At 43.5% G+C, this 21,412-nt stretch overlaps 1 protein-coding gene across 1 annotated transcript in view; it reads right to left on the reverse strand.

The window, feature by feature from the left end:
• Ywhae (tyrosine 3-monooxygenase/tryptophan 5-monooxygenase activation protein epsilon) overlaps positions 1-21,005 on the reverse strand; it is a 35,920-nt gene extending 14,915 nt beyond the window's left edge. The window contains exons 1-2 of the mRNA XM_052194759.1: positions 20,819-21,005; positions 510-709 (exon numbers count right to left, since the gene is read on the reverse strand). Coding sequence (XP_052050719.1) covers positions 510-709; positions 20,819-20,882 — 264 coding nt within the window. The 5' untranslated portion in view covers positions 20,883-21,005. The remainder of the gene's footprint in view (positions 1-509; positions 710-20,818) is intronic.
• Positions 21,006-21,412: the final 407 nt, after the last annotated feature.

The following is a 21,412-nucleotide window of genomic DNA, read 5'->3' on the forward strand; positions in this document are numbered from 1 at the left end:
CAAGATCCACTTCAATCCAGGACAGAAACCTCTATGACTGTGAGCAAAATAAATCTGTTCTCTATGCAAGTTAATCAGTTTTAACAGATTCAGAAATTAATGGTACTAAAACTGCAAATGAACTCAATGCCACCTATATTTGAGAATCAACCATTCTTTCCTTTAAAAAGCATGCTATCAAGCTAAGTGTGGTGGCACAATGCCTTTAATCCCAGCACTAGAGTCTGAAAGCATCCTAGCCATGATGAACTCCAGGTCTGCCAGGGCTACAAAAAGAGACCTTGGTGGAGCACTGGCTGCTCTTCCAGGACTTAGGTTCAACTGTCAGCACCCACGTGGCAGACTATAACCAACCACCTCTAACTCCAGTAGAGATCTGACATCTTCTGGCTTTCAAGGGTATCACGTGGGCACACATGTGAGAGAAGAGATAGGTAAGACAAAAAGTCCATACATATTCAAAACTTAACAAAAACATAGTATCCTATCAAAACGGTTAACAATCTTACCATTTGCCGGTATTCCCGAATCATCTTTAATTTGTCCTCTCCTCCCTTGTTTTCTTCCTTCTGTTCAATGCTGCTGATTATTCTCCAGGATGCTCTTCTGGCTCCAATCACATTTTTATATGCAACAGATAAAAGGTTTCGTTCTTCAACTGTCAGCTCCACGTCCATCCCTGCTACTTTCTTCATTGATTCCACCATTTCTATGCAGGACATGGTAAAAAGGAGATGACAGATTTAACAAGTGTTGTTGACCCATCCCTTTCATGGTTATCTTTTCCCCCTGCAAAGCTAATAAAAAACAAGAGATAATTAGGGGAGCTGGAAATCCAGAGGTTGGAGGCTGATGCAGGAAGATTACCTTAAGTTCAAAATCCGCTATAAGCTACAAAGTATGGGACCAACCAAAGCTACATAGGAAGATTCTGAGTGGCCCGGCTAGAACAAAAAAGACCTGGTTTAATCTGGAACACATCCTTTCCAATCAAAAGTAACTTTATAATCATCAAATGAATCAAGTCAAGCAACAGGAACGGGAGAGCACGCATGCATGCCTGCAATCTCAGAAGGTTAAGCCATCAATGAGTTAGATGCCAGGGAACCTAGTCTAAATTAAAAAATAAACTATGTAACAGAGGCTCTTGCCTGTAATCCTAGCTCCAAGCACTGAAACAGAGGATTTCTGTAACTTTGAGGACAGCCTGTATTGGGGGGGAGGCAGAGGGGAGACGAGCCCCTCTGAATTCCTCTGCCGATATAAATTTTGCTAGCTATTAATTGTTACCACTAGATGGCAAGCAAAGAAAAGGAGCCCGATAATCTGAGATATTCCAAGTATAGCAAAAGAATAAATACTATGAGTTTTTTTCTTTAAAGATGTATTTACTTATTATATGTAAGTACACTGTAGCTGTCTTCAGACACTCCAGAAGAGGGTGTCAGATCTTGTTATGGATGGTTGTGAGCCACCATGTGGTTGCTGGGATTTGAACTCAGGACCTTCCGGAAGAGCAGTCAGTGCTCTTACCCACTGAGCCATCTCTCCAGCCCCAATACTATGAGTTTTATGTTACAAAATCTACCTCTTTACAGAAGCCAAGCCAGCTAAGCTAGATAAGCACTCAACCATTAAGTTATGCCCTAAGCTCCCCACTGTGTTTTTGGTCTGCATTTCCATAAGGGCTAATGTTAAACTTCTGTTCCATCTTCTTTCTAGTTGCTTCTTAGTTGTTCTGAATGCCCTCCTTGGAGGGATAAACTGTATTCAGATACTTGGTGGGGCCACCTAATTTTTAATAAATTCCTAAATGAAGCCGGGTGTTGGTGGTGCATGCCTGTAATCCCAGCACTTTGGGAGGCAGAGACAGGCAGATTTCTGAGTTCGAGGCCAGCCTGGTCTACAGAGTGAGTTCCAGGACAGCTAGGGCTATACAGAGAAACCCTGTCTCGGAAAAAATAAATAAATAAATTACTAAATGACCAGTATGAGTCATTTATTTTTAAAATCCCAACAAATTCAGGCCCTTCATCTTTAAAATTTTCTATTCCTTTACACAACAGACTCAGGGACAGCAAGCATCAACATGAATCTAAGGACTGATCTCCTCTGAATGTCTACAAGTTCTTTATGAAGCCCTCCATATAAGTCATCATTATTCTCTTAATATCATCAATGGAAGCCGAAGTCTAACCATTGTTCTTCAAAGCTATGCATAAAAGCTGCCTGATACAATTCTGGACCAACACAGTCATTCAAAGACTCCCACTAACCTATTAACATAAAATTCTTCACTCAACATGTCTAACATTTCATAAAATCTCTGTAGCAGACGTGATCACTACTTGGGGTAACAGGCTTGTGAGTCTCTTCTCCCTCCACCATGTTGGGTTCAGGGAACCAAAAACAAAAAAGCCTCGTCAGGCTTCATGACCTTTACCAGGTGAGCCATTTTGTACAGCCTGAACACATTTTCTAAAACTACTTTTTTTTTTTTTTTAAAGAGGCTGGGGAGTAAAACAGGGTTCTTGTTATATATCCAGGCTGGCACCAAACTTCCACATATCCTTCTGTATCTGCCTGCTGAGATGAAAGGATATCCCACTCTCCCCACTTGACCCTGAGAGTCAGCCAGCCAGCTAGCTTTGTTTGTTTGTTTGTTTCTTTCTTTCTTTCTTTCTTTGGTGTAAGTGTTTTGGCTGCATATATGTCTATGCATTAGATGCATACTTAGCGCTGGAGGCTAGATAGAAGGCCTCCTGATCCCCTGAACTAGCCTTACAGACAGACAGCTGTGAGTTGCCGTGTGGTTGCTGGAAAATAAACACAGCTCCTCTGGAAGAGCAGCCAGTGCTCCTAACCACTGAGCTTTCTGTCCAGTCCCCTCTGAGACTTTTGATAGACGACAATGAGTGGCTTGCTGAAAATCACTATTACATAAAAATTCTAAAACAAAGTATGTAGACATCATATATTAAATCAAATACACTAGAGCTGTTGTCTTCTGGGTCATTTTCATTCACTGTGGTAATAGTCTAGATAAGTGAATTCCAGGTCAGCCAGCCTTACACAGACCATTTTTATTGTTTTATTTTTAGGTTTTTGTTGTTGTTTTTGAGACATGGTTTCTCTGTAGAGACCTAGCTGTCCTTGAACTCAGAGAACCCTCTTTGCCTCCCTAAAGTGTCCACCACTCAGCTGAGACCATTTCTATTAATCAATTCAAGATGTGAATCTTGGCATAGTGGCACATGACTTTACTAACACCAGCATTTAAAGAGGCAGAGATATGAGAAATCAAGAGTTCAAGCTCATCCTCCTCTAAAGATATCCTGGGCAAATGAGAGCCTGTCTTTACAACAAAAAGTAACAGAAAATTATAAAGATGTTAAGGAACTAGAGTTGAAATTGGTATAGCACATACTTTGGGTTGAGAAGCAAGAGAGATGGCTAAGCAGTTAAGAGTGCATACTGTCAGCCGGGCAGTGGTGGCGCACGCGCACGCCTTTAATCCCAGCACTTAGGAGGCAGAGGCAGAGGCAGAGGCAGGCAGATTTCTGAGTTTCTAGCCAGCCTGGTCTACAGAGTGAGTTCCAGGACAACCAGGGCTACACAGAGAAACCCTGTCTCAAAAACAAAAAACAGAGAGAGAGAGAGAGAGAGCATACTGCCCTTGCAGAAAACAACCATTTCCAGCATGTATGCCAGACAAATTATAACCACCTCAGCTCTAACTCCAGCTTGGAGGAGATCCAGCGCCTCATCCTTCCCCCTGATGCCTTCACTCAGGAACACATATCTACACATTACATACTTTAATAAGATATATTTTTCCAAAGACCCTGATCTGAGATCCCAAGCTTAAGAAAGAAACTTAAGGGCTAAAAAGAAAGAACTCAGCATTAAAAACACTTACTGCTCTTGTAGAGAGGACCCAAGTTCAATTCCTAGCACAGACATTAAGGATTACAACTACTCTTAACTACAGTCCCAGGAGATCTGGCAACCTGTTCTGGCTTCCAAGGGCACCAAGCACTCAAACACTGATATAAAACACACATACTTTTGAGACAGGGTATGGGTATACCCAGCCCTGGCTGTTCTGGAACTCACAGGAATATACCCTTCTGCCCCTGATGGGGTTAAAGTAATGTAACCACTATGACTAGGTTAAAAACTTTTGTAGAGATCTTAAATACTCCATCTCATGGCCCCTGGTGTATTTCCTTAACATCCTAGTGAACTTAATTCTATCAACTAGACCTAATTAGATTAACCTTACATAAGAAATATAAAATACCTAAATGATACAAGTATCTATTATGAAACTGACAAGTTACCCCAGGATATAATTCAAAATTTCCTAATAGAACTGAAGGTCATAGCCAGCCGGGCGGTGGTGGCGCACACCTGTAATCTCAGCACTCTGGGAGGCAGAGGCAGGCGGATTTCTGAGTTCAAGGCCAGCCTGGTCTACAAAGTGAGTTCCAGGACAGCCAGGGCTAAACCCTGTCTCGGGGGAAAAAAAAAAAAAAAAAAAAAAGGGAACTGAAGGTCATACTGGCTTGTCATCAATATTCCTAAGGCCAGAGCACTCCAGATGACAAGAAACTGAAGCCAACAGTAATCTGGCTAAAGTCAGAATAATAAAACCAAAACACAAACCCTGGGTGCAAGCCAGCCAAGGTTACCAGAGATTGTGTGTATTGATAGAGACAGAGATGCAGAGACAGAGAATAAAAATCACCATCACAGACAACAGTTTTTTTGCTAGAAATCATCAAGAAAATGCAAACAACATAGCCCACAGCATTTACTCTAAATGGTTCAGCGGGTTAATATGCTTGCTGCCAAGCCTAACCTTTTGTACTCTGCACACCACTGAATATGCACACATGCATACATCCACACTAAAATACGTCCTTAAGAGCCAATTAAGCCAGGTGGTGGTGGCGCACGCCTGTAATCCCAGCACTCTGGGAAGCAGAGGCAGGAGGATTTCTGAGTTTGAGGCCAGCCTGGTCTACAGAGTGAGCTCCAAGGACAGCCAGGGCTATTCAGAGAAATCCTGTCTCAAAAAAAAAAAAAAAAAAAGTACACTACATGTCCCTTTTCCCAATATGAATTTGAAAAAAAAAATCTCATTTTGCCTGGCATACTGGAGATGGATGACCAAACTAGCCTCTGTGGGTCAGAGCTTGATTTCTGCCCCCCCCCACACACACACTCAAAAAGTTACACATAAGTCCAACTGTTTTGATTTTATGAATGAGGAGGCATGTAAATGTTATTGCAAAATAAGGTATTCACACAATGTGAACCTTTAAGAGGAATAATTAGAAGAAAATGTTTTCTGAGAATTCCGTATGAGCAGCAGCCTTCATGGATTCTGTAAGAACTTACTAAGTGCCCAGGTGTTGAGTTGCTTTCAAATGATTCCATGAAATTTACACAAACTGAAAGAAACCAATACAATGATCAGGTAGGCAAAATTAGAACTATTACTAAGTACAGTAAACTTATCAATAATTTAATAACTAACTTTAGCCGGGCGGTGGTGGCACACACCTGTAATCCCAGCACTCTAGGAGGCAAAGGCTGGTGGATTTCTGAGTTCGAGGCCAGCCTGGTGAGTTCCAGGATAGCCAGCGCTACAGAGAAACCGTGTCTCAAAAACAAACAAACAAACAAACAAAAATAAATAAATAAATAAACAAAAAACAAGACACCCCCCCCAACTTTATGAAGTTTTATGCTGTTGTTTGCAGTGAGGTCTTATGTTCCCCTAGGCAGGCGTCCAACTCCTCACCCTTCCTCTCTCCACCTCCCAAATGCTGGAAATAGGTATGCACCACAGGCAGCCTGAATGCAAGTCTTCTAAGTGAAGAGGTCAGGCTGCTGTTGATACCTAGGAACAAAGATAAGGCAACATTTTCTTCACCTGAAGCCATCTTATCCTGTACCTCCCACATCACACTGACAAATACTCTACTGAGGCAACAAATACCTTGATTATCTACAGAAAAGAGCTTCTGAGTTAACTAACATCCTCATTCCCTTCCTTTCAGCTCCTGTGGTTTCTTTTGTTGAGACAAGGTTTCCTACTGCCCAGACTAGCCTCACAGTCAGTCTGTACTATGATGGATGACCACTGATCCTCCTGAGTGCACACAGCTCTCTGCCAGGCTTATGCAGTCCTGGAGACCAGTCTCATGCATGCCAGACCAGTCTCATGCATGCCAGGCAAGAACTCTACCACTGCAGGTACAACTCTAGCCCCATCATTCTTCTTTTCAGCTACATATTCCTTCCTAACTACACTACTCAATAGCTGACATGGGGCTGTACCTGTAAGTCCAATACTTGAGATTGTAGGTGCAGGTGGACAGCTCAATGTCACCTCCAGCTACAGAGGGCGCTTGATGCTGAGCTTCAGCTACAGGAAATCCTATCTTAAAAAAAAAAAAAAAAAAAAAAAAAAAAGCTGGAAGAAAGCTCAAAGGTTAAGAGCACAGATATTCTTACAGAGGTCCATTCTCAACACTAACATTGGGCAGCTCACAACTACCTGTATCTACAGCTCCAGGAAATCCAATACCCATCTGAGCTCCTTGGTCACATGCACATACACATAAATAATATTAAAAAAAAAAAAAAAAAAAAAAAAAAACGCTTTGGCAAGGTACCTATGATAGTGAACTGACTCCCATGGGGTGTTCCCTGATCTCTACATGACATTATGGCACAACAGAAGCTACACACACACGTGCACACAAAAATCATCTTAATAAACAGAAACTACTGCCGGGTGGTGGTAGCGCACGCCTGTAATCCCAGCACTCTGGGAGGCAGAGGCAGGTGGATTTCTGAGTTCGAGGCCAGCCTGGTCTACAGAGTACGTTCCAAGACAGCCAGGGCTACACAGAGAAACCCTGCCTTGAAAAAACCAAATCCAAAAAACCAAAAAAGAAAAAATAAACAGAAACTAGGTCTGGAGAGATGGCTCAGAGGTTAAGAGCACTGGTTGCTCTTCCAGAGGTCTTGAGTTCAATTCCCAGCAACCACATGGTGGCTCACCATCAGTAATGAGATCTAATGCCCTCTTCTGGTGTGTTTGAAGACAGCTACACTGTACTCATATACATAAAATAATCTTAAATAAATAGAAACTATATTATAAATCCCTATGCTGTATTAGATGAAATTATTATTTGTAAGAAAAAGTTAATACCCACTGGCCAAATCATACCTATAACTCCAACATTATGAGACTAAGGCAGAAAGATTGACATGAGTTCAAAGCCAATCTAGGCTACTCCATAAATTCCAGAACTAAAAAATGACACCATCTCAAAAACAGTAGAAGAATGGGTTTTTAAAAAACTGAAAAACATTCAATGCCAGCCTGGTCTACAGATGAATTCCAGGACAGCCAGGACTGTTACACAGTCCGTGTCTGGAAAAACAAAAACAATTGAAAAACAGCTGGGCAGTGGTGGCAAACACCTTTAAGACCAGCCCTAGGGAAGCAGAGGCAGGGTGATCTCTTGAGTTTGAGGACCACCTGGTTCCAAGTGAGACAAGATTACAAAGAAATCTTGTCTCAAAAAATAAAAATAAAAACTTAAAATCAAAAACAAAACTGGGGGCTGGGCATGGTAGCACATACCTTTAATCCCAGCACAAGGTAGAGAGGAGCAGGTGGATCTCAGCCAAGACTATATAACAAGACCCTGTCTCAAACAAACTAAAAGCTATGTTTAAAAGGGTAAGAAGAAATTTAGTAACTAACAGAAATGTAGAGGTAGACACCGAAAGAATGATGGGCATCAACCAGCTACAGTGAAAATTACTATAAAGTCTGCAAGAGACACAAAATAAAAACAAATAGCTGGTTCTGAAGAAAAGTTCCAGAGGCTAAAGCAGCTTGGGTGTAGAAGTCCACAGCTGAAACCCCTCCAATATTAGCAAAGGCAGTAAAAGGACTTGAGGCCAGCCTGTACTCCAGGACACATGTCAAAAGGAAGTTCACCAGCCTACAGTCACCAAAAGGGTAAAAAGTCACCTGGTAAAATCAACTGCATATCCAAAAATAAAATGATAAATTTAGATGCAGACCAAATCCCAGAGTTTAATAAGTAATGCTAATTTAATCAAGTATCTGAGGAAAAAAAATGGGTCTTGATCCCAGGAAGGTTTTCTTTAGGGTAAAACAACAAAGTATTCATAAATACTATTCTTATTCTTAGAAAGACCAGAGAGACAAGCCTGTGGTTGAGAGTCACTCCCTGTTCTTCCAGAGCTCTGTTCCCAACACCCACATCAAGCAGTTTATAAGTGCCAGTAATTTCAACTTCAGGAGATCAATACCACCCTCTTCTTGCCTTATGGACACACACAGTGCATACACGTATGTAAAGTTTAAGTTCTCTTGATAATCTAGTCAAAATTTTGAAATTTTTTAATGTGTACAGTACACAGAAAAATACTGAATTGCTGAATGCTGTTATAAAAACATTGCGGGGCTGGAGAGATGGCTCAGCGGTTAAGAGCACCGACTGCTCTTCCAGAGATCCTGAGTTCAATTCCCAGCAACTGCATGGTGGCTCACAACCATCTGTAATGAGGTCTGATGCTCTCTTCTGGTGTGTTTGAAGACAGCTACAGCATACTTACAGAAAACAAATAAATCTTTAAAAAAAAAAAAATTTAGTTCCAGGATAGCCAAGGCTACACAGAGAAACCCCGTCTTAAAAAACCAAAAAGAAAAAAAATAAGGAAAACATTGTATGCACACAGCATCATAACATCTATTTTAGTAAACTGTTTCATTTGCTGATCTTGACTTGCTGGCAGCTACTCGCAAATAGCTGCCAAATATTCCCTGTCTGTATACTAAAACATACAAAAGTAAAATAAATAGCGAAACACTAATGACCAACATTTAATTCTTCTAGGTCTTAAGATGAAGGAAAGAAAATAGTATTTATGTAATTTATGATATGAAAAGAGAAAATTAAAACAAAACAGGCTAAAAAAAACTATTGGCGGCATTCTAAAATGAAGGTAAGTCAGGGTCATTAAGAACCAACAGAATGGCAGTGGTGGCAAGTACCTTGAATTTCAAGGGGGAAGGGGAGGCAGAAGCCGAGGCAGAGACAAGAGACATGGGTTTCTGAATTAGAGGCCAGCCTGTTCTAAAGTAAGTTCCAAGACAGACAGACAGACAGACAGCTACACAGAGAAACCCTGCCTGGGGGGAAGGGGGCACAATGAGAGAGGGCACCAAGAAAGGAGGAAGATTCTATAACCTCTGTTCATCTGTTCACATCTCAAAACTACAAGCCAAAGTTATCTATTGCACAAAAGGGCTGGAGAGGTGATACGGAAATTAAAAAGTTCTTGCAAAGGTCTCAGGTTCAGTTCCCAGCACCCACATGGCAGCTCAGACTCCCTAACTTCAAGGGGTCCAAACAATCTTCTGACCTCAAAAGATATAAGGCACAAGTGGTACAAAGACATACATGGGAACACACCACACACACACACACACACACACACACCATAATATAGCTAAGTTCCTGGAGCTTTCCATCCAGAAGGCACAGGCTCCCCTGGAACTGAAGTTAGAGATGGTTATAAGCCTCCACAGGAGTGCTGGATATCAATCCTGGATCTTCCACAAAAGCATTAAGCGCTCTCTCTTAACTGCAGAGCCACCTCTCCAGCCCAATTATTTTTTGAGTCAGGTGCTGGGTAGCCTAGAATCTTCTAGGCAGTCAAGGATGACACTGATTCCTGACCCTTTGCCTCCACTTGTTGAGTCAGCTTTTATAAAGCTTCAGTTCAGTCAACTCCTGTACATGCTCATAATCAGCACAAGTGAGGCCAGACGTATCAGGATTGACAGGTCAAAAAAAAAAAAAAAATCAACCTGAGCTACACAGCAAGAACTGTGTCCCCAACCCTGTAGCTAAAACATTGATTTAAGTAAATATACAAAGCAAAACTTCATCAGGTACAGTGTAGCACACATCTGCACCCTAAAGTTCTAGCTGCTATAGGCTGAGGGAGACAACTTGAGTGCCCCCCCCTCAAGCCCAAGTAACATGTGGTAACATCTCATTTCACAACAAACAGGCTCAATGTGGCTCGATGACTTTAGTTCAATTCCCACGACCCACATGGAAGAAGGAAAGAACTTCCACAAGCTGTCCTCTGACTTCCCTATGAGCACCATCATTATTGTGAGAGCATTCATCATACACATATTCACAAAAAAGTAAGGAAAATGTTTTCTAATTGCTTTTAATTTTTTTGTTTTTGTTTTTCTGTGTAGCCCTGGCTATCTGGTAACTTACTCTGTAGACGAGGTTAGCCTTGAATTCAGAGATCTGCCTGCCTCTGCCTCCCAAAGGCATGCACTACCATCCAGCCCCACCTTGGTTTTTTAAAACAACTCTAAGTCATAAGGTTCAACAATGGTTAGGGAGCCCCAGGGATTCGGCAGTCCCTGCCTCCAGAGAGGACTACAAACAAGTTGCAATGACAAGCAACAACTGAGTTTGTAACTGAATGCTGGGCTTTTAAACTCAGTGTCTGTGATCACATGACAAGCACTTGACAGACTGAGCTATCTCCCCAGGCCCCCAAAGCAATTTCCACATTATAAAATTAAAAACTAAGAATAGAGCTTCAGAGAGAGAACCGGCTAGATTAAGAAGCAAGTTCAGGGCAGCCTGAGCATCAGACCTTGTCTTGAACAGAGAGAAGGGGGAGGGAAGGACTGATGTTTACAATGCTGCACAAACATCAAGTGTGAAGTGGAGGTAAACGCCTGCCTAAATATAGTAACTTGTCCTCACTTAAATCTTTTTTTTTAGATTTTAATTGTATTTTTTTAAATATTTATTTACTGTATGTGTTCCTGAGTGTATGTATGTCCACCCAATGCATGCAGGTAGGTGTCTGTGGAGACCAATAGAGATGTCAGACTCCCTACAAATGGAGTACCAGGCAGCTGTGAGCTGCTTCATAGATGCAGGGAACCAAGCCTGGACCCTTTGCAAGAGCCACAAACATTCTCAGCTGCTGAGCCATGTCTCCAACCCAGTCTCATGCAATATTTATCTGGAAAATGAGTGGTGCCTGCTTAGGAGGGGCATTTCTTTTTTTCTTGAGGTCAGGTCTCACTATGCAGCCCCAGCAGGCCTAGAACTTGCAGTTTATTAAACCAGTTTGCCCTCCAACCTAGAGATTCCCTCCATCTCTAAATCCAAAGGTTTTTTCAAGATTTATTATATGTAATTACACTGTAGCTGTTTTTTTCAGACATACCAGAAGAGGGAATCCTATCTCATTGTTGTGAGCCACACCATGTGGTTGCTGGGATTTGAACTCTGGACCTTCGGGAAAGCAGTCAGTGCTCTTAACCACTGAGCCATTTCTCCAGCCCGCCAAAGTGTTTTGATTAAAGGCATGTGCCATCTGCAGAACAGCATTAAGAATGGTACTTAGATCTTGCCGGGCATGGTGGCGCACACCTGTAATCCCAGCACTTGGGAGGCAGAGGCAGGCAGATTTCTGAGTTCAGTTCGAAGCCAGCCTGATCTACACAGTGAGTTCCAGAACAGCCAGGGCTACACAGAGAAACCCTGTCTCGGGGGAAAAAAATAAATAAATAAATAAATAAAAATTTTAAAAAAAAAAAAAAGGATGGTACTGAGGAAATAGAGAATTAAGTTATTTTAAAGATGTATTTTGGTAGTCAGCAGTTGTCTTTTAAGACAGGGTTTATGACAGGATTATGTAGCCCAGACTGATCTTCAATTCAGAATCCTCCAGCCTAAACATCACAAATGCTAGTACAGGCATAGTGCAACATGACTGGTTAAAAAAATGACTGTCTTTTTGTTTTGGAGTTCTTTCTGGTCTTTGTTGTGGTTGTGGTGGTAGTGGCAGCGGCAGCAGTGACAGTGGCAGCAATGGGTTGGTTTGTTTGCGTGTTTGTTTTTGAGGCAGACTCATATAGCCTAGGCTGGCCTGCCTTTAACTCACTATGTAGTAGTGATTATCCTCCTGCCTCTGAGTGCTGGTATGTGCTACCATGCCATACCATTTTATGTGGTACAGAGGATCAACTGGGCAAACACTACCAAGGTTTTGTTAGTAGAGTGGCATCGTATATCACTGCCAACTAGAAGAACCATCAGGGAACACGCTACCCTGCCATTCTATTACTCTGCACAGAGCAGAGACCACTGTCAATAAATTAGGGACAAGGTCTCTGTGTAATTCTGGCTGTCCTCCTCCTATTCACTATATAAACCAAGGTGACATCAAACCCACAAGTCTTCCCGAGTCCTGGGTATTAGGCTGTAAAGAACGTACCGCCACACTCAGCTTCAGACTGACTTTTTACACATACTAACAGTAATAATTCCAGACAGGCATGGTGATGGGAGGATATCTTAGTTCAATGTCATCCTGGGCTACAGAAAAAAATACCAACATGGCAAAAGAGAACCAAGAGAAGCTCCTGGACCACCACATGCAAATGCACATGCCCATCTCCACAAAAATTAATGTAATTTTAAAAGATTAAATTTCAAGATTATAAAAACCAGCAAACATGTTGGTTAGTTGTCAGCCTAGCCTTTAATGGCTGAGAAAGAGTAGGTCCTGGGTTCAATCCTCAATACAGAAGGGAGAGAGGGAGATGGGGAGGAAGAAAAGGAAAAAAGATAAGGAGCATCATGGTAATTATGTTTCCTGATTTGTTTCTTTATATTCCATGTTCACTGTATTTTGTATTTTGCCTACATGTATGTTTGTGTGAGGGTGTCAGAGCCTTGGAACTGGAGTTACAGATATGAGCTGCCATGTAGTGGCTGAGAAATGAGCCCCAGTCTTCTAGAAGAGCAGCCAGTGTTCTTAACTGCGAAACCAGGCCCAAAATCTGGTGGTTTGACAGCATATAAAGTATAAGAAAGTCCACAAATGTTTATGGGCAAAGTTCTGAACTTAGGGTACTGTTGCCAACTCTAAGTCTCTTAAGTATTATTTAGAACCAGCTCAAAGCAGACAAAATAAAACAGCATATTTGGCTCTAGCGCCATAACTGAACTAGGCATGCTGGCTGGCTGGCACACTAGCTCTGTTATCAGCAGCTATTAGACCCTTGACTTTTCCCATTCCCACTTAGAGAGCGAGACAGCTTCCAGAGCTTCAATTTTCCTTTGGTCTATCTTATTTTCTACCAAATGCAAAATTTGAAGAGAAAGTTCTCAGGGCATGATCTACAATAGCTGTGGTGGGAGAACAAAGCTTAGGAAATTTCCTTTTTAAGTGAGAAAACGAACCTGGGTATGGTAGCATATGCCTGGAAACAAGACCCATGTCTCAAAATAAAAATCAGGCCATGCATAGTGGCGCAGGGCAGAGACAGCTGGATCTGTGAACTGAAGGCCAGCCAGGGGTACACAGCAAGACCCTGTCTTAAAAAGAACCAGATGGGTATGGTGGAATACGTGTCATTTTCCACTGCTTGAGCATGAGTGACAGAATAACTCATAAGTTTGAAGACACCCAGGACCACAAAGCAAGCTGCAGGCCAGCCAAGGACACAGAGAGACCCTGTCATCACCAAAAATAAAAGACATAAAAATAGGGACAGGGAAGTCAGCTTAGTCCATCAAGTACCTGCAGTACAAATGTGAGGACTTGAGTTCTATCTCCAAAACTTAAAACACACATACTAGTAATATTGAATGGCAAGTTCATGACAACTTCTGGATTTCATGATAAATTTAAAACCCCTTTGTCATAACTTGCTTCTATTTAGTGAGCTTAAACAAGCCCCTGGAACTGTTCCAACAAGTCTTAAGTGTTTAGTTACAGTATGAGCTCAATCTATGAAGGTTATGTGGGCAACTCCACCCACCTATTTGGACATAACAGTACTTAACTGTAGCAAGCTAGCCACATTGTGGTGCTGCTACTCACTACCTGCTGATAAGATTTTGGGCTGTCTGAAATGCTAATTACATGCCCACCAGTGTCCCTCCAAAAAGGTTCCACATGTTATTTAAGAACATTTCTATAAACGAAAGGGGAGAGAGTATTTTAGAAATACACTGTATTAATGTGTGACATTAGCCACAGCCAAGAGACACTGATATTATCAAGGGTAGTTTTTTTGTTTAGTTTTTAGGATTTTTAAATGATGAATTGGATGTGCCCTGTGGGTACACCAAGGAGTCCAGAGGCCTATGTTTAAGCCCTGGTTGGCCTGGAACTCACTGGATCAGGCTGGCCTCAAATAATAGAGTTCCCCCTGCCTCTGCTTCAAAAGTGCAGGGATTAAAGGCATGTACTACCATGCTCGGCCTCAACTAGGGCTTTTAAGAAAGACAAGAACTTTGCTCGGTACCGCCTTCTAGTGCCCCAGTGCCCAGGGTGCTGAGGTAAAGCCAACCTTGAGCCTAGGCTGAGCAGCAGTGAACCTCCTTTACAAGGGAGAGGGGAGATATGCCTTCACTGGTCCACAGTACCAAAAGAGGAAAGGGGGTAAGAGAGATATCACGGACCCCAAATGTGAGCAGGTCACATAAACCCCTCATTCATTATGCCTTGAGATGGAACTTTGAAATAAAGACCAGGTTTCTATAGAAAAAATGCTAAGATACTTTATCTTCAGATAAATCATAAGCATCAATCTGCTCTAGAGATCTAGAGTTATCTCAAGCATCAAGATACTGCTACTAGCCTGGTGTGGTGCTGCTGCCTTCACTCAAGAGAAGAATCACCAATTCTAGCCTGGGGACCCATTCTTTAAAAAAAAAAAAATCTATGAAGCTGGAGATGGCTCAGAGATTAAGAGCATGTGTTGTTCTTGCAGAAGCCCAGATTTGAGCTCCCAGCTCCCACAGCAAATAACCACATGTAACTCCAGTTTCAGGGGGTGGGACACCCTCTTTTGGCCTTCAAGGGCACCAGGTATGCATGTGGTACACTTTAACAGGAAATAAACCTTTAAAATAAATGTTCCAAAACTATTAAAGAAACAAGCATACTACAAACACACACTTTGTACCTCCTTAGTCAGTTACATGTGTCTTTTGTGAGGGCTGAGGACACACTTGTCTAAAGGACTCCCAAATGCTGAATGCTGGGTCTATAGGTATATACCAGTACCCTATCAATGTACTACCTCAAAATCACTTTTCTGTGGTTTTTTTTTTGTTTTGTTTTTTGGTTTTTTGGAATTGTTTTTTTCAAGACAGGTTTTCTCTGTATAGCCCTGGCTGTCCTGAACTCAGAAATCTGCCTGCCTCTGCCCCCAGAGTGCTGAGATTACAGATATGCGCCACCACCACCCAGCTCTTTTTCTGAGTATTAAAAGGGAGATGGCACTCTATTTGTCAATACTGTTCTAGGCTAGGCTCATTGTGCTTTTATTCCTGCAGGCAGTGAACAGCCAGTGCCTCCCTGGGCTTAGCAGGCACTTAGTTAACATACTCAAGCCTGTTTCTACTTTAAGACAAAGTCTGGCTTCATTGCAAAATTCACATCCTCCTGCCTCAAACTCCTACTGGAATTAGTCATGAGCCCTAGTACCCTGCTTCAGAACATTTTTTAATGAAAGGTGAAGAGGTTGGCTCAGTGGTTAAGAGCATTTTTCTAGCAGAAGATCCAGGTTTGACTCCCAGTACACAAATGGCCATGGCTAGCTGGGCGGTGGTGGCGCACGCCTATAATCCCAGCACTCTGGGAGGCAGAGGCAGGCGGATTTCTGAGTTCAAGGCCAGCCTGGTCTACAGAGTGAGTTCCAGGACAGCCAGGGCTACACAGAGAAACCCTGTCTCGAAAAAAACAAAAAACAAAAAAAAAAAGTTACAAATGGCCATGGCTCACAACTACTTGTAAGTCCAGTTCCAGGGGATCCAGCATCCTCTTCTGACTTCTGCAGGCATCAGGCCTTCATTCCTGTGGTACAAAGACATACTGGAAGGCAAAACCCTCACCCAGAAAATAAAAGCAGCTCTTAATTAAGAAAGTGAAAAGAGCACCTGTTAGACAGCTCAAGTGACGACACCTGTGCCAAGACTGACCAGCGGTCACTCTCCAGGACCTACACGGTGGAAAGGTTTCCATTGGTTGTCTTTGATCTCCACACACAACACACATATGCACAGCCAGGCATAGTGAGGCACACCTTTGATCCCAGCACTCAGGATACAGAGGCAGGTAGATCTCTTTGAGTTGAGCTTGAGGACAGCCTGGTCTACAGACTGAGTTCCAGGACAGTCAGAGCTACATAGTGAGACCCTGTTCCAAAACAAACAAACAAACAAAAAAACAGAACAAACAAAAAACACACATATATCATACAAATGAAATTTAAAATGAGCATCCTTAAGAGAACATCAACAGTGGTAAAAATCACTTCAAATAACAGTGATTTATCAACTCATAGTATCCCCAAACTGTAACACAAAAGAACATGCACAATGCTGTACAAAAATCCAAGGTAAGCTGGTCAATGGTGGTGCACACCTTTAATCCCAGCACTTGGGACCAGAGGCAGGCGGATTTCTGAGTTTGAGGCCAGCCTGGTCTACAGAGTGAGTTCCAGGACAGCCAGGGCTACACAGAGAAACCCTGTCTCAAAAAAACAAAAAACAAAAACAAAACAAAAAAATCCAATGCACAATATCCCTTTATTTTGGAGGGGAAAAGGTAAGACAGTGTCATATAACCTCAAATTCTCTACATGCAGACGCAGTTAGCCTTAAATCCTAGATTCCTGTCTTAGTCCTTTTGAGCACTGGAGTTAAGTATGTACCACCCGCCTTGTGAAGAGCATCCCTTGCAAACAAAGGCAGGACTTTGAGCACATTTAATCCCAGCACTTGGAAGGCACTGAAAAAGAGAGCCTCCTGAGTTCCAGTCTCTGAATGAATGAATGAATGAATGAATGAATGAATGAGTTCCCCATCCTTCCCTAACTAACACAGTATGTTTTAGTAATGAGACTTTGGTGTTTTAAAACAGCTCTCAAGTCAATGACTCAAAACAAATGCATTTCTGGTATTTCAGTATTCAGAGTGACAACCCAAGTGATGGGGAGGAGGGACCTCAACAACAAGCCACATCCCATAAAGCCAAGTCTTTCCTTCTTTTAAACTCTGACTAGCCTAGAACTCAGATGTCTGCCTGCATCTGCTTCCTGAGTGCTGAGAATGAAGCTATGTGCCATCCCACCTGGCTAATTTGTCTTTTTCTGACAGAGTTTCATTAATTCAGGCTAGCCTAGAACTTGAGGTCCTCCTGCCTTGTCTTCTAAGTGTAGTTTAAAGGAATGTGTGACCATTCTAGGCCCCACTGAGCCAATCCAAGCAGGATGAACAAGTTTAGGAAAGACAATAGCAGAACCACCCATCACACACAGTATTACATATGTTGAGCACTCCTATCCCAGAAAATAGGGGGAAAAAACCACTCTTTTTGGACAGGCCAAACCCAGCTGATTGGAAGACTGAAGCAAGGTAAGTTCAAGGCCAGTTCAAGGCCACCCTAGGCAAATTAATGAGACAGGCTGGATCCAGTTCCATGACAGATCACTTGCCTAGGATGCACAGGGCCCTCAGTTCAATTCCTAGCTATCCACCTCCTTGCTTATAATTTGCTTGACTATGATAACTTGATTAGTATGTCTACAAATATACAAAAACCCTATTTCTTAGACTACTGACTTGTTAAAAGATTACTAAACTAGGCTGAGCATATTGCTGTACTCCCCCAGCACTCCCAAGGCCGAAGAAGGAGGGTCTCTGCTGAGTTCCAGGCCAGCCTGGTCTATAGTGAGTTCTGGGACAGCCAGGGGTTCTTTAGAGACAACCTGTCCAAATAAATAAATAAGTAAATAAATAAATAAATAAATAAATGGGAGAGAGAATACTAATAACTAAAATGAATAGTCCTAGCCTCAAGCTTTCCTATATAACCCCCTAAGTTCTCTTCTTGAAACAGCTTCTTACCTCCTTTTCTAAAACCATTAAATAAATTGTTTTCTATTACTTATGGGGAAAGTAAATAATACTTCAGGCACCAGGTCCTACCCAGCATGCAAAATACAAGAGAAACCTAAGAGGCAGGCAGTTAAAGGCCAGCATTCACAGTGTACCTAAACTCCGGGTTCCAAGGCGAATTTCACCACCCTGGGCATTTTTATTAACTTCATGATTACTACTATAATCAGTGACTATAACCAATTTTTGTTACACTACTAAGACTGAATTACCAGTCAGTAGAGGAGGGATCACTTCCTTTGACTGCCTTCTCCTCTCCCTTTCTACTGATTCCCTCTTTGCCAAATCACAGGAGTGCTTCCGTCCTATTTCCTTCCCTCAGTAACTGTCTAAAAGGGGACATACAGTCACCACGTGGCTTTTCTAGAACCCTGTACTCAATAGCCAACAAGGCCAAGCTTTGGTCAAAAATCCTCATCAAACCCCAAGTATGATTTAAAATTTGTCATTTATTAGATCCCTTTTCAAAATGACTTTTAGAAACAAACCAAAAAGCTTCCCCTTCCTCATACCTCCTTAGGGGGAGGGTTATTATATTTACATAAAGCCTAAATCACCAGTCTTCAAATCTAATTTCTTGTTTCCTCCTAAGGACACAAGATTAAGGGAGAAGGGGACCTCTTCTGGGAGGAGAGAGGGGAACCTCCAGTTCCAACTCTCCCGGTTCAAACCCCGCTACAGACAAGGCTCTCCTGGAGCTGCATTCCCCATCCCACCTCCTCCAGCTCCCAAGGAGCCCAATTCAGTACAATCTGCAAGACAAAATTTAGTTCAGCATCTTTCCTAAATTGGAGGTTTTGAGGCCTGCTGTTCTACTTTCCAAACGCTGGAACTGTGACTTTGACAAAGAGTTTATGAGTGGTTCCAAAGCTGCCACAGGAGAAACTGGTGTTCAAGGAAAAGGGTCTGGCCTAACACTTAAAAAGCAAATGTTTCAATTAACTCGGAAAAAAACATGAGGAACACTTACCTGTCTCATTTGACCCTACCACTCCCAAAACATTAAATTCATTCACAGGACCCAGCCTTCTTAGTATTCATGCCTTTACTCTCAGCAGAGGGAGAGGCGGAGACAGGTGGATCTCTGTGAATTCAAGACCAGTCTGGTCTATAGTGTGTCTCTGAACAGCTAGAGCTACACAGCAATTCATTAAATCACAGGAACCATGTGTGGGACTTTTCATTTTTAAATACTAGTATGATGGCCTACTGCCTAACTCCAAGAATCTAGTTACAAAATTAGGAGAACTTAATACCTAGACTACACAAACACAGTAGATATGTCAATGAAATTCTCAAAAAAATACTTAAATTCAGATCAGCAGGAGCTAAGGATGCTGGCTGAGCTGAGAGAGCATTCATCCAGCACATCCTCGGCCTATGACCCCTGAGGAGGGGTGTCAAGTAAACAAAGAGTAACTATTAAAATCTGTGTATATAGAACCATTCTCTTAAAATGGATAAAGCAAAGCTGTTGTAGACACAGTATTTGAGCACTTGTCTTGTCTGAATGCAACCCTGGGTTCGCGCCCCAATCATGTAACAATGAAATCATAAAACAGAAAGAAAAACTACACAATCTTCTACATTCCTAATTCAAAACCCCAAGCCTCCACTGAATGCTCTAAATAGGTAAAGATCCCCAGGCCAAACAAGAACGTGCATTCCATCCAAACTTGGGCTGTCAACCAAGTGTTACTAACCATTATTTGAATTAATATTTCTCAACGGTCTTTCCATGCTTCATAATGCGGAGTGTGAATAGTAAAGTCATCAATTTTACAAACGGGTAAACTGAGGCACTGGCATTAAAAAGGGCAATCTGTACTAAGGAGTCCTAGTAAGTCTGGTCTCCAATATTCTATCCATCAGAACTCCGTGCTTGTGAAGGTTGGGGGGGTGGGGGAGAAAAAAAAAGAACAACGCAGGAACTTTAGGATATCCTGGGTAGGAACAAACGGAGCATGAGTGAGGTTCTGCACCTCCCCGGAAGAAGGCGAGGCTGAAAAGCCCCCAAACCCCTCAACTCCAAAGTGTGTCGGCCTAAGGGAAGAAATCCAATCGCAGCATCTCAGCTTGCCTCCACCCAAGGATGATCTGCAGTGATTTCCAAGCACTCCACCCTCACCAAGGACTACTCCCCGCCGCCGGCCCAAAGAAGCCGACCGCTCCAGAGGCTTCTCCTTTGTGAGGCTCCACAGCCGCCGCCCCACACTGGGCCTCCGGGGAAAAGCCACCGCCCCCACCCGCCATATTTCCCTGAAAGGCGCCCGCGCTACAGCTCCTAGATTCCGCCCTCTCCCGAGCGACCGGTGCTGTTTCTCACATCACCCCACCCAATTGTCCTCCACACCCCGCCGCGATCCCGAAAGCTCCCGTGGGGATTGCACGCCGGGAGACGGCACCCGCCATCTCCTCCCCCCCTCCCCCGCCCGGGGACTCGCCCTCCCCCCTCCAGCCGCCATTTTACAACCAACTCCTCCACCCTACACCCCGGCCTGCTGGCTGGCGAGAGTCTGCAAGCTAAGGACACCGGAGGGGTCAAATTCCTAGGCCCGGAGACTCCCACCGCTCCGTGAGCCCGCAGGCCATTTCCTGCTTCCCGACCCACGTCCTAAGCCAGGTTCGGAGACGATGCCGCCATTTTGTCTCCGGTTCCCGGCCTCTGTGGGCGGCGGCGGAGGGTCCGAGACTTCCAGCCCCCCGACACCCCCCCAACTCACCGTCGTATCGCTCGGCCTGCTCTGCCAGCTTCGCCTGGTACACCAGATCCTCCCGATCATCCATAGCGGCAGCGGCTCCGGCAGGGTCTGCGCGACGGATGGAAGCGGATAGCGTCTCCGACTCTCTCAGCTTCTCGCTCCGCGTCCGAGCAGTAAAAATGGCGGCGCCTCAATCCGGGACTTCCGCCTGCGCACGCGGACAACTGCTCAGCTCTATGGCAACCGCTCCCTGGCAACTGGCGCGGGGGGTGGGGGGGCGGGTCCGTGAGTTAGGCGCCAGAAAAGGCTGGAACCAGCACGATGGACGCCCCTCCTCCGTCGGCTCAGCGGGCGGCCCTGTGGCGAGGCGGGAACTGCGACTGCCACGAGAGCGGCCCCTGGAGCGGCTGGAGACGAGGTCAGCCAAGACTGCAGGAGAGGAGTGAGCCCGTGCCGGCTGGCCTGTGGGCGACAAAACGAAAGGCTTGTTGGATTCTTGTTATGGCATCCTCATTGAGATCAACCTGCCCTATGCATTCTAGTACATTTTTCTCATCCGCACGCCCTTTTCAGGTCCTTTTAACCTCTAAGTGAAGAATTGACAAGTGAAGAAGG

This window comes from Apodemus sylvaticus, chromosome 10 (assembly GCF_947179515.1).
Source record: "Apodemus sylvaticus chromosome 10, mApoSyl1.1, whole genome shotgun sequence".
In the NCBI taxonomy this organism is placed as follows: domain Eukaryota; kingdom Metazoa; phylum Chordata; class Mammalia; order Rodentia; family Muridae; genus Apodemus; species Apodemus sylvaticus.